The 14821-nt window shown below is 54.6% G+C and overlaps 1 protein-coding gene across 1 annotated transcript; it reads right to left on the minus strand.

The window, feature by feature from the left end:
- Positions 1-6: 6 nt before the first annotated feature.
- Positions 7-11812, minus strand: LOC103779406 (segment polarity protein dishevelled homolog DVL-3; the record flags this gene model as incomplete). Its single annotated transcript, XM_008947032.1, has 14 exons — positions 11743-11812; positions 6570-6691; positions 6063-6169; positions 5348-5483; positions 4977-5070; positions 4502-4571; positions 4065-4204; positions 3808-3884; positions 3314-3381; positions 2633-2782; positions 1661-1792; positions 1253-1420; positions 417-629; positions 7-147 (listed from the first exon to the last, which is right to left on the minus strand). Coding segments are annotated over exons 2-14 (1543 nt in total), but the record flags the coding sequence as incomplete, so codon positions are not given.
- Between the last annotated feature and the right edge of the window lie 3009 nt (positions 11813-14821).

Below are 14821 nucleotides of genomic sequence, written 5' to 3' on the forward strand. Positions count from 1 at the left end.
GCTCGCTGGCCGCGCGCTCCCGCCGCATGCTGCTCCTCGTGGTGTGGTCCGACTCGCTCCCGCTGCCGCCCGACTTGGACTCCCCGGTCTTCTCTCTCTCCTTCCTCCTCTCACTGCCGCTGCGATTGGAACCGCTGCTCCGGCTCCCTGCGAAGCGCGCGAGGCGAGGTTAGGAGACAGCTCGGGCAAGCCAGCAAGAGAGGATGCTCCTCCAGCCAAGGGGAGGACTACGGCACGCTGCAGCACTGCCCGCGCTCTCCGCCTCCTTTCAACTCTTCCCACAACCCTTCTGAGACGGCTCTTGCCCTGGCTCCCCCCACACAGGACCTCGCCTGAGCAGCCTGCTCCCTGCTGCTTCCCTGCACTGAACGCAGCACCTGCCCATCTGCCCGCGCATTTTAATCCTTTCTGCTCACCTTCACTGTGCTGGCTGCCTGCACTGCCCCCTCCGTAGCTGTAGCCTGGGTCAGGGAAGCCGGGGTGGGGGTTGTATGGATGAGGCGGTGGATACTGATAGGGGAAGGCCATAGGCCAGGGTGCAGCTCCTGGGTGGGGGAGTGGAGCCAAAGTGTCCTGATCGGAGGCACCACTGGAGCCATCATGATCGTGAAGAGAGAGATTAGCCATGTCTGCAAGGAAGAAGAGAAGAGGGGTTAATCCACACGGAAAGACAACCATGTGTGGTGAAGCTGCCTGTCCAACCCTGCTGATGGACAAGGATGGGGTACACAAGGGAATGAAAGAAGCTGGCACTCTCCCTGCAAGTCAATGCAACCATTTGTGCTTCCTGACTGGACAACAGCCAGGCTGTGTGAGTCTGAGCTACCACTCTAATACAGAGAGCAGCTCAGTGGGAAAGGACCACATCAGAGCTACAGCTCACCCTGCCAGTTACTTCCCCCATCCCTCTTATTTGAGCAGAACCTGGTTGTCTGAGCACCACTCTCTCGCCAGCACTGGAAGTTCAGAATGTGGAGATCAAGCCAGTAAAGACTAAGACTCTGCTATTGCTGTCCAGGAGAACAGATCATGTAGTAGGTGACACTGTCACCGCTGCTTCCAATTTCACGACCCTAAGCAGCACGAAAAGGATGTGGAAGTCTTCACTTCATCACTCTCTAACAGGGTCTGCAGAATAAGAGACCCATCCTGATGGACATGGAGGTACCTATGTCCCCACAGTGTCAGCAGAGCTCTGCAGGACCTCAGCCCCCCTCCGTCCTCTCCCTCCCACCCATGCCAAGTGCCATACTTCCACAGAGGTCCCCGAAGATGTAATAGCACTGCTCCGAGAAGGTGATCTTGTTCACGGTGTGTCGGATGTAGCCAGCCTTCAGCAGATTGCTGGCGTACTTGCGGGATTCACGGCGGTCTGTGAAGCCCTCCACATGGTGGTAGAGCCAATCCACCACATCCGAACCTGCCACCAAACATCACAGTTAAATACAGCAAGAGAGAGGCTCTTGAAGCAGTGGGCCATGCTGGAGCCAAGACATAGTGGGCCAAAAGCTCAAAGGGCACAGCCAAAGGTTCAGTTTGTGACTCTGGCCTGGTCAACAATCAGTTTAAGGTGACAAGATGCTCCCTTGGGCATCTGCTTGGAAAACAGGCCACCCATTCCCCAGTCCCTGCCTCTGCTGCAGGCAACCCAGTGTCTTACCAATGAAGGCATTGGGGATGGTGATCTTCAGCCACATGCGGTCACGCACCTCCAGGCCTGATTCTGGTGAGGCCATGGCTTTGACAATGGTGGCCATGTCGCTGTGGATGGACAGGTGAAAGTCATCGAGGCCTGTGGTGTGGTCAAAGGGAAGGGAGGCAGAGATGAGAAAGGACAGAAAAGACAACAGGGCAACATGGAAGCATCACACACAGGAGAAATGGGCCAGGGAACAATACATTGCAAACAGCTTTGGGGCACGTGCTGTGTAACCCCCCTTCCAGCCTTCAGGTGTTATCCTTCACACATCAAACATTTCCTCTCGTGCAAAACCCAGGCTAGAATCTTCATCCTCCTAGCTAGTTCCAAGCAGCTGAGATCCAAAAGCTGCCAACTGAGCCCACACAGCCCAGCAAAAGAATGCTCTGCTCCTCTCAAACTCAGAACAAACTCCCATCTTTTTGCCCCACCCAAGCTCTCCAGGTGCTTGCTTCAGGGCTCAGGATACTAGAATCACTCCGAGCCTTCTGCAAGCAACCAAGAGCCCTGTGCTCAGCAGGACCCTGCCCCACTGCAAGGCTGCTCACTCCCAGCTGCCTCCTCCATCCTGCCACGTCTGCTGTCTGGGAAGGCAATTGCTCCAGGACAACCTGAATCCCTCTGGGCTGGCACTCCCAGCCGGTAACTCCTGACTGCTCTGCGTCTTTCCTCTGCACCTGCCACTGCTCCTGGATCACACCCAGGCTCTTCCTCCCTCTTTATACAGAAGGCTGAAAAACGTGGTATTAACACATGCAGGCAGAAATCCCACTGCTCCAAGCAGCTGCCTGGTGAGAGCTGCCTCCCACCTACCCGTGGCAGGGCAGACCTTGCCCATCCCAGCTGACCCCAGCAGATGTATTGCTCCCTTTACAGCACAGTGAAGGCGAGGAAGCCGTGCAGCGGGTGGAGCACGGAGGCACAAGGACTTACGTTCAGTCTCTGGGATGGAGCTGGTGATGGAGGAGCTGGTGGAAGTGATTGTGCTCATGGATGGACTCATACCGTACGCTGGGTAGGTGCCAGTCATCGCTGCCGTGTGAGACACCCAGGCTGCTGGGTCAATGGGCCGGATGGGCTCACCTGCATTGAAGAAAGAGACAGTCAGTAGCTATAAGAAGTTATCCTTCATCAAATCAACCTCTAGGGAGGGACAGGGACTCAGTACAGCCCATTTCATCCCCAACATCTGCCGGGACTCACCCGGATCGGAGCATGGAGAGTCTGGCCCAGCCCAGATCCGCTGGGGAGCAACTGGGAGAGAAAGAAGAGAGGGAGGGTCAGCAGGAGAGGTGCAGAGGGAGAGATCCCCCTATGGCTCAAGGAGGGGTTTCTCTTGCCTCTGGCGCCCCGAGCAAGTGACCCCCCTACCCCAGTGAAAGGCGTCCCCAGCGTGATGTGGGAAGGAGGGCTGGGCTTACTATGGGCATTTTGGCCTGGGAATTGGACATAAAGGCCTCCTAAAAGGAGAGCCAAAACCCCGTCAAACCCCAATTCAGTGTCACAAGTCACACACACAGGGGAGGAACAAGACAACGACCAAGTAAGTGCTTAAGGCAGGGCTCTCACATGAGCTGGGCACCAGCGTTAAGGGTGGGTCAGCTATCCACTTACTCCTGGGTAAGGAGAAGCAGCCCCGAGGGCTGGGGTCCCAGCACTTGGCCACCGTCAGGGTGATGGGCCTGCAAGAAAAAGGCAAGAGTTAGAAGAAGAGCCCCGTGGCACAAACCCCCACCTGACGGGCAGATGCTGTACGTTTGCTCTCGCCTGCGAGACAGGGAGAAGCTGCCAGGCAAGTGCCCTTGTCCCCCATCCAGCTATGGATTTCCTTAGTGGCCTGGACAAAATAATGTGACCCTGCTGAGGGTTGCTGATGACCTTAATGTGGCAACCCCACAAAAAAGGGGCACAGACCTCAATTCACCAGTATACAGTCGTCTGCAATTCTTGCTTCAGGCATGAAAACCCAGGAGTGAAAACAACTCCAAAAACCTAAGTTCAGAGCTTCTGCAGAGGCACTAGCAGAGGTGGCTGAAGGCACAGCTCATGCACCCCAAGCACACAGCCTAGAGCTGCCCACGGACATAAGGAACAACGCAAGTCCTTACCCTGGCTTGTGCACGATCTCCCTCAGCACCCGCACAGCGTCATCGTTGCTCATGTTCTCAAAGTTGATGTCATTTACCTACAAACAATGCAAAAGAGGTGAGTCCCAGAGATGCGACCAGAGGCTGAGCTCGCCACTCGGCAGTGACTCAGCTTCCCTATGCCAAGCACAGCTTCCTGGGTTTAGCCAGGGAGGCTTCTGGGTCTTTTCTTACTGCCTTCCCAGGCCCAAAGATGGAGGTATGTGGGCGTGAAGTACCTGCAAGAGCATGTCTCCTGGCTCAATTCTGCCATCAGCCGCCACAGCGCCGCCCTTCATGATAGAGCCAATGTAAATGCCTCCATCTCCACGCTCATTGCTCTGTCCCACAATAGAAATGCCCAAGAAGTTGTATTTCTCTGCAGAGATGGAGAGAGATAGAAGTAAGACACTGTAAAGCAGCAAGCACAGGCAGCCCTAACCTCAGACAAACCACGTGCTAATGATGGTCACTTGCACCTCTGTCCCAAAGAGATGTTCTGAGATGCAGAGAAACTTTTGCAAGACCAGTGCTTCAAGACAAGCCACTCTCCTACAGAATCCATCTCCTCACTCCTCCCCGCATGTGCTCTCTTTGCCCCTTCCCTAGTTCCGTTTCCACCACCACCTGGCCTAGCTCTGGAGGATTGCAGACTCCATGCACATGTCCTACTCACCCATGTTCAGCGTGACCGTGATGATGTTCAGGGACATGGTGGAGTCTGTGATGCTGCTGAAGGACGATGACTGCAACAGAAGTGAAACATGAGATGTCCTCCTGTGCCTCAGCAACATTTCCAGCCCCACTCCCTCCACTTGTGCTCTCTGCCACTCCCCATGGCACCACAGCCACTACCCACAACTCCAGCCTTATGCTGGGAGCTTTGCAGAGCCAGAGGGCATCAGCCACAGTCCCTGTGACCTCCCCACACACCAGGACGTCGCCCGTGGTCCCTGCTCTTGAGGCTGCTGCGCTGCCTTGGGAAAGGTTTACGACACTTTACAAAGCCTCAGCGCTTGGACACCACCTGCACCCAGCTGCGCCCACAGCAAACAGCCAAATCCCCGATCAGCCCTGGAGCACAGAGTGCAAAGACCCACCAGGCTGCCCACCCTGCCCTGCCCACCCCTGGGTGCCCAGCCCCTGCGTACCCGCTCAATGCGTGGAGCCTTCTGTTTCCGCCGGCGCCGCTTGTGCCTCCTCATGAGGCGGGAAGCGCTGCTTTGCTCTGTTGAACTGCTAAACCTGGAGGCAAACAGGGGAGTCAGCTCTGCTGCTGCCCGGGGCGGGCTCTGACGGCCAGAGAGCCACACCAATGGCATAGGGAACAGAGGACTGCAGGGGCAGAACATGTATGTGGGGGACAGACAAGAGTAGAGGGGGCCGCTGGGTGAGATCTGAGACAGAGGCAGGTCTGAACAAGGACCCTGCAGACCAGGATTACTGTGCCTTGCAAAGGCATCTCTCTGTGCTGGGAGGGAGAGGGAAGCCAGTGTTCCTTCCAGGACCCAAGGTTTCCTACCTGCTGGTGGAGTCATCTTCATCTGAATCGAAGAAGCTGGTGGTCTCCAGCTCACTGCTCATGAGCGTGGAGGAGCTCTCGTACCCGCCCAGGTCACGGCGCCGCTCTCCCTTCACTGTACCATTCACCCTGGGTGCTATGGAAAGACAGGGCTCAGCGTGATTCAGACAGGCCACGGACAAACACCTACTTCCCCCATCCAAGGCTCACAACAGCCTTTTCAGAATTAATCTGCCCATTGGACAACCCCATCTAGTGCCATCTGGCTCTGAGTCCATCCTGGGATCAGATCCATCTTCTGTGTGATACCTCTTCTACCCCTTTTCAGGATGGAGAAGAGGCTGATGGGCTTCTACAACAATTCTGCCCAAGCCATGGAAGACTGTGGCTACTGTTTTTTTGGTAGACCAAGAAGCAGTATGGAATGCCAAGTCTACAGCACACTGCTATTCAACAAAGAAGGACTGAGGTGCTGCTGGCTCTCCCTCCTCCTCTTGAGGCTTCTACAGTAGACATCTCCTTTGCCCCTAAAGGTTTTGGCATGAAGCTCTGATGCAACACAAGGGTTAGCTCCTGTCTCCAGTGCAAGGCTATGGCCTCTTATGAGCTGGGAAGGCTCTGCAGAGCAGACAGAGCTGCCCCACATCTGGAGGTGGTGCCCCCAGCGTGCCCGAGCTGTGCCTTGCAGAGCTCTCGCTACGTTCCCGACGCTCACCATGCTCAGGCCCATCCTTCCGACGAGGTCGTTCCCGTTGCGATGACACCACCGAGTCTGTTTCTGTCTCATTGTCCAAGTTCTCCCGACTCCCCCCAGTGTTAGGGCTGTGATGAGATAAAAGGAACAACAATGTCCAACAGGGAATGATTCAAGCAAGCTCCCTCTCTCTCTGTGCTGGCCAGCACAAGCCCCCAGCCATTGGCTGTCTCCTTCTTGAGGGACAGGAGCAGAGGCGGTGGGGAACAACCTCACCACATCTAGGACAAAAGGACTGGGGGAAGCTGTGCCAGCTCTTTGCCAACCTCCCTGCACTATTTTCAGCATACCCTTGCTTGCTGAATAATGCAGCTCCACTTTGAATCTGCTCCCAGCCCCATCCTCCTCCCCTCTGTCTGGCTGTTATCTCTGCCAGTTTGGGTAGGAGTGTCACAGCCCCTGGTCCAGATTTACAGCACTATCACCGTGGGTCCCTTGGAAGCCAAAAGGGGTGTCCAGGTAACTTACTGGAAAGAGGGGGGCCTGGAGTCTCCAATTCCTCCCGTGCGCTCCATGGAGGGCGGCAGCTCTGTTTGGTTATCGGCACAGACGGAGCCAGCATCTGAATGGGAACCCTCTGCAGACACCAGCTGGAGGGACGAGAGACAGAGAGTGAAATGTCTGAGGCACTGGAAAAACATTTACGAGTGGCCAAACGAGCTGGCCAAAAGCCTGCCTGGCCCAGGATCGCATCTCTGACGGTGGACAACAGCAGATGCCCAGGAGCAGGTACAGAACAGGCCAAGCGTGTAGCAACATTCCCCCTCAACGCCTTCCCAGGCGCCAGCTCAGGAACTCCTGACCCAGTGGCAAAGTCGGGGTGGCTGACAGCCCTGCTCAGAGACTCTGACTTCATCTGCACACCCATGCCGCCCAATCTGGACGCTCAGGTCACCTTCAGCACACATCCTGTAGCAAGGAATGGGTGCCCCTGGTTCTTCTCACATAGAAGAGGCAACTACAAGTCACTCCTTTCTCCATTTCACTAACCTCTACACCTCTGTCTTCGAACTGAGGGTCCCAGCAGGGCTTTCACCTTCCCAGCCCACGGGAGCTGGGGGTAGCACAGCTCAGGACTGAAGCTGGCTTTGAAACAGACTCAAACATGCTCTTTCTCTGACTACCACATACACTTTGCAAACTCTCATGTCATGCCCAGCTAATTGGTTTAGGCATAACTTCCAACCAACCCCTGCGAGACTCAAGAGTTTTCCCAGCACAGAAATCTTAAGAGTTAAAGCCCAGGAACTCTGTATACCAGCCATGATTTGGGACAGCCCTGACACACCTACACCTGTGCCTCTGGCTCCAAGATAAACCATCCATCTCGGGGCTCAGGGAATGAGGTAGAGCCTGTCCTGGGAAGAATGGGCTTGCCCACAGGACCAAACAGAGGGGAGCTCAAATAAACTCATTGGGAAGTGGTTTCCCCAACATCACTCCCTATCCAGGTTTGCACTCTCCCTGCTTTCAAGCTGCACTGAGCAAGGTTAATCCCAACAGGGCCAGGCAGGAAAACAACAAAAAGCTTTTTTCTTGAAAGAGACATTCAGAGACCCCCAGAGCAGACGTGACAAGGCCCAGAAAGGAGCCCCTCCTTTGGCCAGGGAGCAAGTCCCCAAGGACAGGGTAGAGCTCGTGAGCAAGGGAAAATCAATTTCAACCTTCAAGGACCTTCCAATGTGCTTTTCACACCTGCCCCACGCCTGTCTCGGGCACAGCGTGGGCACGCAGGGGGGTTGGCTCTCCCACTGTCAGGGAGGGAGTGCAGGACCCAGCACCTTGACCTGCCACAGCCAAAACAGGCTGTGGGTCAGCCTGGAGTCAGTCCAGGGAGGCAAGGAGACCAGCACAAGCTTCAGTCTGTGTACTTGAGCCAAAGGAACCTCATTCTGGCAGTTATCTCTAAGCACATGGAAGAGAAGGAGGTTATCAGGACTAGTCAGCATGGATTTACCAAGGGGAAATCATGCTTGACTAATGTGATAGCATTCTGTGATGTGGTGACTGAATGGGTAGATGCAGGGAGACTGGCTGATGTGGTCTACCTTGACCTTAGCAAGGCATTTGACACAGTCCCCCAGAACATCCTCCTGAGCAAGCTCAGGAAATACGAGCTAGAGGAACAGGCAGTGAGGTGGGTCGAGAACTGGTCGCACAATAGAGGCCAAAGAGTGGTGATCAATGGTGCCAAGACCAGCTGGAGACCTGGAGCTAGTGGAGTCCCCCAGGGATCAGTGCTGGGTCCAGTCCTGTTCAACATCTTCATTAATGACCTCGATGATGGTACAGAGCGTCTTCTCAGCAAGTTTGCTGATGACACAAAGCTGGGAGGTTTGGCTGACACCCCTGAAGGCTGTGTGGCCATTCAGTGAGATTTGGACAGATTGGAGTGCTGGGCCAAGAGGAACCTAATGAGGTTCAACAAGAACCAGTGCAGAGTTCTGTACCTGGGCAGGAGTAATAAAATGCACCAGTGCAGGTTAGGAGGTGATCTGCTAGAGAGCAGCTCTGTGGAGAGGCACCTTGGAGTCCTGGTGGACAAGTTCTCCACAGGACAGCAGTGTGCCCTTGTGGCCAGGAGGGCCAATGGTCTCCTGGGGTGCATTAAGAGTGTGTCCAGCAGAACAAGGGAGGTCCTCCTCCCCCTCTACTCTGCCCTGGAGTATTGTGTCCAGTTCTGGGCTCCTCGTTTCAAGAGGGACAGAGATCTACTTGAGAGAGTCCAGCGAAGGGCTACGAGGATGACTGGGGGACTGGAACACCAGCCTTATGAGGAGAGGCTGAGAGACCTGGTGCTTTTTAGCCTGGAGAAGAGAAGACTTAGGAGGGATCTAATTAATATGTATAAATACATGGGGGCTGGGTGTCAAGAAGAAAGGGGCAATCTGTTTTCACTTGTACCCCGCAACAGGACGAGGGGCAATGGATACAAGCTGGATAACAGGAAGTCCCACCTCAACACGAGGAAGAACTTCTTTACTGTAAGGGTCACAGAGCACTGGAACAGGCTCCCCAGGGAGGCTGTGGAGGCTCCTGGCCTGGAGGCTTTTAAGACCCATCTGGATTCATTCCTGTGTGACCTGCCCTAGACTAGATGGTCCTGCTCTGGCAGGGGGGGCTGGACTCGGTGAACTCCAAAGGTCCCTTCCAACCCCTGACATTCTGTGATTCTGTGGAATACCAAGCCATCAGCCATTACAGGCAAAATCTGACCTCTCAACAGTGAGCAATACCCTGCTGTTGGTCAGTACAGAAGGATCACAGAATACAAGCTGGAAAGGAGCTGACATCTGTTACCCAGTGTAAGCACAGAGGCAGCTCTGCTGCTTCCTGGTGAGGAGACCACACCTGCATGGAGACAAGAGCAGATGCCAACCCAGGTGCTGGAAGCACAGCCTGTTTACAAAGGTCTTGCATGCTTCCCAGCATCACCGATGAAACACTAAGCTGTGTCCTGCCCACCTTCAGGGACTGGAGAAACCACGATAATGGGAGGGATGGACCCCACAGATGATCATCAGGGCAGGGGGGAGAGAGCTCTGCTACCAGGGAGGCACTGGGAACACAGACAGGGATAGGGCAAGAAAGACAGAGCAGCCCTGAAAAAGCCACAGCCAAGGCAGCAGACAGGGCAGAGAGCTCCCTGGGGTGTCAAAAGCTGCAGAGCCTGCCCCACAGGCTCCAGGACAAGCCCAGCGGCTCCTGCTTTCCCAACTGTCTAACCAGCTCTTGTCGAATACTCTCAGCTTCCCTCCCTCCAGTGAGCCCCAGGCACATGCCCAGCTCTGCTCCAGGCACCCTCCCAGTGACTTGTCTTCCCAGGACACATCCCACCCCCTGAGGGCCACATCCCTGCTCTGACAGTAACTGCCCAGGAGCACAGGGGAGAAAAGACATTGGAAGTGGCCAGCATTGCCTAGGGAGAAGTCATGTAACACTCTGTGCTTGGAGATCTCATGGCAAGACCAGAAAAATAGATCTGGACAGATGGAACTAGCCACAGGCAGCTGTCAAACACCAGTGAGGAGAAGAGGGTTGTTCCCAAGAAGGGAACTGATGCTGCCTTCCTCTAACACTCTTAGGGTTGGGATTTCCTCCAGGGAAGGTTTTGATAACCACCCCACACTTTTCCTGCCTCTTACACTGTCAGGAAATATTCACTTATATCCAAGCCCCCGTTTTTCCCTCTAGCTAAAATTAGTACCAACTTCCTAAAATAGCCTCACCCCAGCCTGTCTGGCAGAAGCAGCAAAGCAAGTGCTCCCCTCCCAGCCCCCAAACCACCATGGAAAAGGAGACTCTCAGCAGAGATGGAAAAAGGGATCATCAGCTCTGCACAAAGGTCTCTGTCACCCTTCACGCACAAGAGCTGGTAGCAGTGCTGACTGCAGGCAGGAGATCCCAGCGAGGAGCCAGCACACCAGAGAGCAGCGTGGTGCCCTGGCCACACCAGACCAAGCTGTACCAGATCTGTGCCGCTCAGGCCAAGCAACCAGAGAGCCCCTACAAGGAAAGCCAGCAGCCGTGCGGATGCGTGGACCATAAGGAAAAGCACCCCAGGTGAAAAAGAAGCAATGGAATGGGTTCAGAGATTCTGGGACTCACCACAGGGCAGGTGAAAACAAAAGGCAGCTGGAAAAGGCAGATGCAGCAGCAGTGGGATGGTGGCCAAGAGCTGGACAGGCTGTATTCTGAGGGGCTGGCTAACCACTAGAGGGAGGACGGCAGGCAGCCGGCCATAAGCTCTTTGTGTGGGAGCCCAGTGCACCCTCTCCTGCAGTCTCTCCTCCGGCAGGACCCCATCCTGTGTCCTGCTCCCCTGGATGGAATCCCAGGGGGACCCTGTCTGGCCACTCACCTGCCCGGTCCTGTCACACCCCCCACACCCCCTGAAATGCAGGCTTTTCATGGCCCCCCCCAGCCAAGGCCTAGCTCTTTGGTGTAGGGACAGAAGAAGCATTACGTCTGACCCAGCCTGATTTGCTGAGGATTTTCACTGTTTAGGGGCTATTCGATGGTCTGCAGAAAAAGGCATTTAGGTCTTTGTTCTGCTTCTGGCATAGATCCACGCAACCCCATCAGCACAAACTGAAGCTCAGCAGAGGGGAAAAAGGGATGATGGGCTATGGGGACTGAATACCCTCTTCCCCTCCCCAAAAAAAGAGGGTCTCCCTGGGTGCAGAGGGAGGCATGCGGGCAGGGGACAGAGCATGTGCATGGCACGGCACGGCACAGAGGGAGAAGCTTGTCCTGCAGCTGCCCAGGCAGTACCTTTAGTCTTCAGGGCAGCGAAATCCAGTCCGCTTCACCAGCACTAAAGTCAGTGAAGCCCTGTGTGCCAGCCACCGGAGCAGGACTTCCCCTGGACAGCCGACCCTGCCACAGGGGCACACGGGTTACGCTGCGGACGGGCCAGGACCACCTCCTCTGCCAGGCACCAGTTACTGTGAGCTCTCCCCAGAGGCACCCCACATCTTCCCCAGCACCACGCAGCCCCCTCTTCGGCGCAGGGATCGGACCGTGGTAATCCAGATCATCAGCTTCCTTAGTGGGCAGCACTGAGCCACCCCCCTGCTTAGGGTGGTTCCAGGGAGGGCAGAAATGGGCAGCGAGGTACCAAAGCAAGGGGTATGCTTACCCACGACACCACCCGGCCATTGAAGCAGGGAAGCTTGGCATTGTCATCTGAGATCTCTTCTTTCACCACCCTGCAGAGAGGAGAGGAGGCAGTCAGAGCTGGGTCCAGGGTTTTGGAGAAAAGGAGACCTTCCCAGGGGGATGTCTGCACCCAGCAAGAGGCAGCCCAGGCTTGTGGATGGGTTGGAGCCTGGACCAGCAGCTCCCTCCTGCTGCCAGGCTACAGCCTCCTGTGCCCACAGCCGCGACTGGCAGGCTGCAGGGGGAAAGACAAGGGCAGAAGAGGCTCTCTGGTGTGCATCCAGCTCTCTTATTGCCCCAATTCACATTTTAATCAGTCTAAAAAAAATAACCAGATGTGTTTCCACCAGTTGGCTTATTTCTAAAAAAAAAAATACATAATTTAAACCTCTTTATAATGACCTGAAAGAATCACAACCTATGCCAGAGATTTCCAATAGATGAAAGTGAAAGACATTAAACATGCTGCCTCCCAAATGTTACTGTTGCTTTTTAATTACATACATAATATTTCAACATCACTTCAAGCTCTATAGTTGTGCCACAATGTTCCTGCATTACACAGACAGCTATGTTATCATCAGTCTTCCTACTGGAGGGAGCACTAATAACTTTTGTTTTTCTCCAACAGTAAAAATATCAGTTTTCTTTGCAGAGAAAATGTATTCTCTCTCTTTTAAATACTACTTGGTACCTAAATATTTTTTTCACAGTGAGTCTGCAATCAAAACAACTTGTAAATTCATTGGATTCAATTAATACCATTTTTGATAAATCAAAGTTAATGGAAAAATAGGCTTTAACAGGTTTTATTCTTTTCTACTCAATGACAACACTTCAGACATTCTTATTTAATACAGACATCTTACAAGTAGCTTGTGAAATTAATTTCCCCTTCCAAGCAATATCTAAGGTAGCTTGATACATACTGCACTTAAAATAATGTAGTAAATAAACAATGAATAAATTATGTTTGGAGGGGGAGAAGAATCCAACAGAAAAAGAAAAAAAGAACGCACGTGAAATGGAGGGAAATGATGTATTAAAAAGAAGTAGCTTTTAAGTAACAGAGCACACAGAGGGGATCCCATCAGCACGTGAAGGGTCCCCGGGCCAGTGCCCAGCTCACAAAGGATGGCTGAGGATGCCAGCGCCGGGCATGGAGCTGTGACCCATTACCCCAGCAGCACGCCAGGCCTCAGAGAAACACGTTCCCTGGGCTCCTGGCTGCACTGCCTGGTGCCCCAACAGCTGCCCAAACCACACTGGAAAGAGGGCGTCGAGGCTCAGCACCACTCGTGAGGCATGGGCACCAGGCAGATGAGCCGTGCTGGAAGGCCAAACCCCGGGGAGCAGGCTCGCTCTGCCCGCCGGCCACGCTGGCTGCGCCGCTGGCACGCACCAGCCAAGGGCTGCCCCGCGGGGAGAAAGTCCTGGCTGGCAGCTGGCACCCACGATCCCTGCCCAGCAGCTGGCACCCACGATCCCTGCCCAAACTGAAGAGCCAGCAAAGGGACTGGACAAACGCTACCCGTCTCCAGAAGGCACGGATGAGGAGGTCACAGTTCGAGCGGTGTAATCCATTCCCAGGATGTGCGCTAATTCCTCTTGCACAGATGGAGAAGCAGGAAAAAGCAGGGAAGGAGCAGCAAGCATGGATTAAAACCCTGCCGGCTTAAAGCTTCTTCAGTGTGCCTTGTGGCAGGCCCTACTGCCCACAGGCCCCGCAGCCCAGACGGGTGTCAAACACAGGGGGTTGTCCCCAGGACCCGTCCCCTTTGGTGCCCATGCCAACCCTTCCCACTGCAGGCGAGTTGTCGTGTCCTCACTTCAAGCACACCCAGGCGCACACACATGCACCCTGGCCTGGCTGCATTAGCATCCATTTATACTGTCGCCAGCAGCCTGGACTTCATCCAATTCCTAGAGAGAACTTCAGGCAGAGCCAATTTTCAGTGCTGCATGCTGCCTGCTCAGGGACACAGAGCCCTGCCTGTGGGTGAATGGACAGGGTGATATATTTGCAGGGTCAAGGTGACCAACCGTTAGGCACAAATGAACTATTCCACTTCCAGTTGGGACAGAGGAAACCAACCCCCCCAGAACCCCCACCCACCCTCAGCTGCAACGCCGGATGGAGAACAAGCTCCCTCTGTCTTGAGGGCTGGTGCCTCGTCACTCCCGTTCCCCTGCTGCTGCCCCAGACATCCCAGGGGTCAGCTCCACCCCAGAGCCGTTTTCTCCCTCCTTACCCAGTCACTACATTATCACTGATTATCACCCAGATGCCAGAGCACAATGGATTATATATTTAGATTCCACAGAGCAAAAACTGATAATGCTGGAGCTGGGCAGATGCCGAGCAGGAATATCTCTGCAGCGCTGCTCACATCTGTCACCCCTTGCACCATCCCAGTTATTCATGCCCTGCATTCCTCTCCAGCCCTAGCCCTGAGCTGGAGCCTTCCTCCCCCCACCTCTCACCACTCTCTTCAAGTCACACTTCTCACACCGACCAGACTGCAGGTTCACATCAGAAGACACCAACCGAGCAGCCTCTGGGGGAGCTGTGAGCAGTGCCACGTTTCTCCTCCGCAGTTGCAAGCCGAGGCAGCCATGAGATGAATCTGTCCAGTGGGTGTGCTGGGAGGGAAAACCACCCTGGGGATGTGCTAGGAAAAGCCCCCAGCTGATGGGGTCTGAACCTGGGAATCCCAAAAGAGCACACCCAGAAGCAGCACAGGCTCTCTTCCATTCTCTAAACACGTTTACTTTTGGCAGGAGCCAGCACACCCCAGGGAAAACATCTGCCCAAGGCTGATTTCAAAGGGACTGCTTTTAGTTTATCATGCATCAGGGCAGTTCGTTATCAGATTTCCCCGTTTAAAGTCCTGCAAGGGGCTGGGCACAACAAGGTGAGAAGGACGGCCAGGAAAACCCCCTTTGACAGAGAAGCAGCCCAACCCTTGCCCAGGCAAGCGTGAGCTGAGGCGTCTCAGGGAATGGCCCTGTGACCAGATGCTCACCAGCACCATCCTATCTCCAGGGCCAGCAGTCAT

The sequence above is a fragment of the Merops nubicus genome, unplaced genomic scaffold (genome assembly GCF_000691845.1).
Source record: "Merops nubicus isolate BGI_N331 unplaced genomic scaffold, ASM69184v1 scaffold27789, whole genome shotgun sequence".
Lineage (NCBI taxonomy): Eukaryota > Metazoa > Chordata > Aves > Coraciiformes > Meropidae > Merops > Merops nubicus.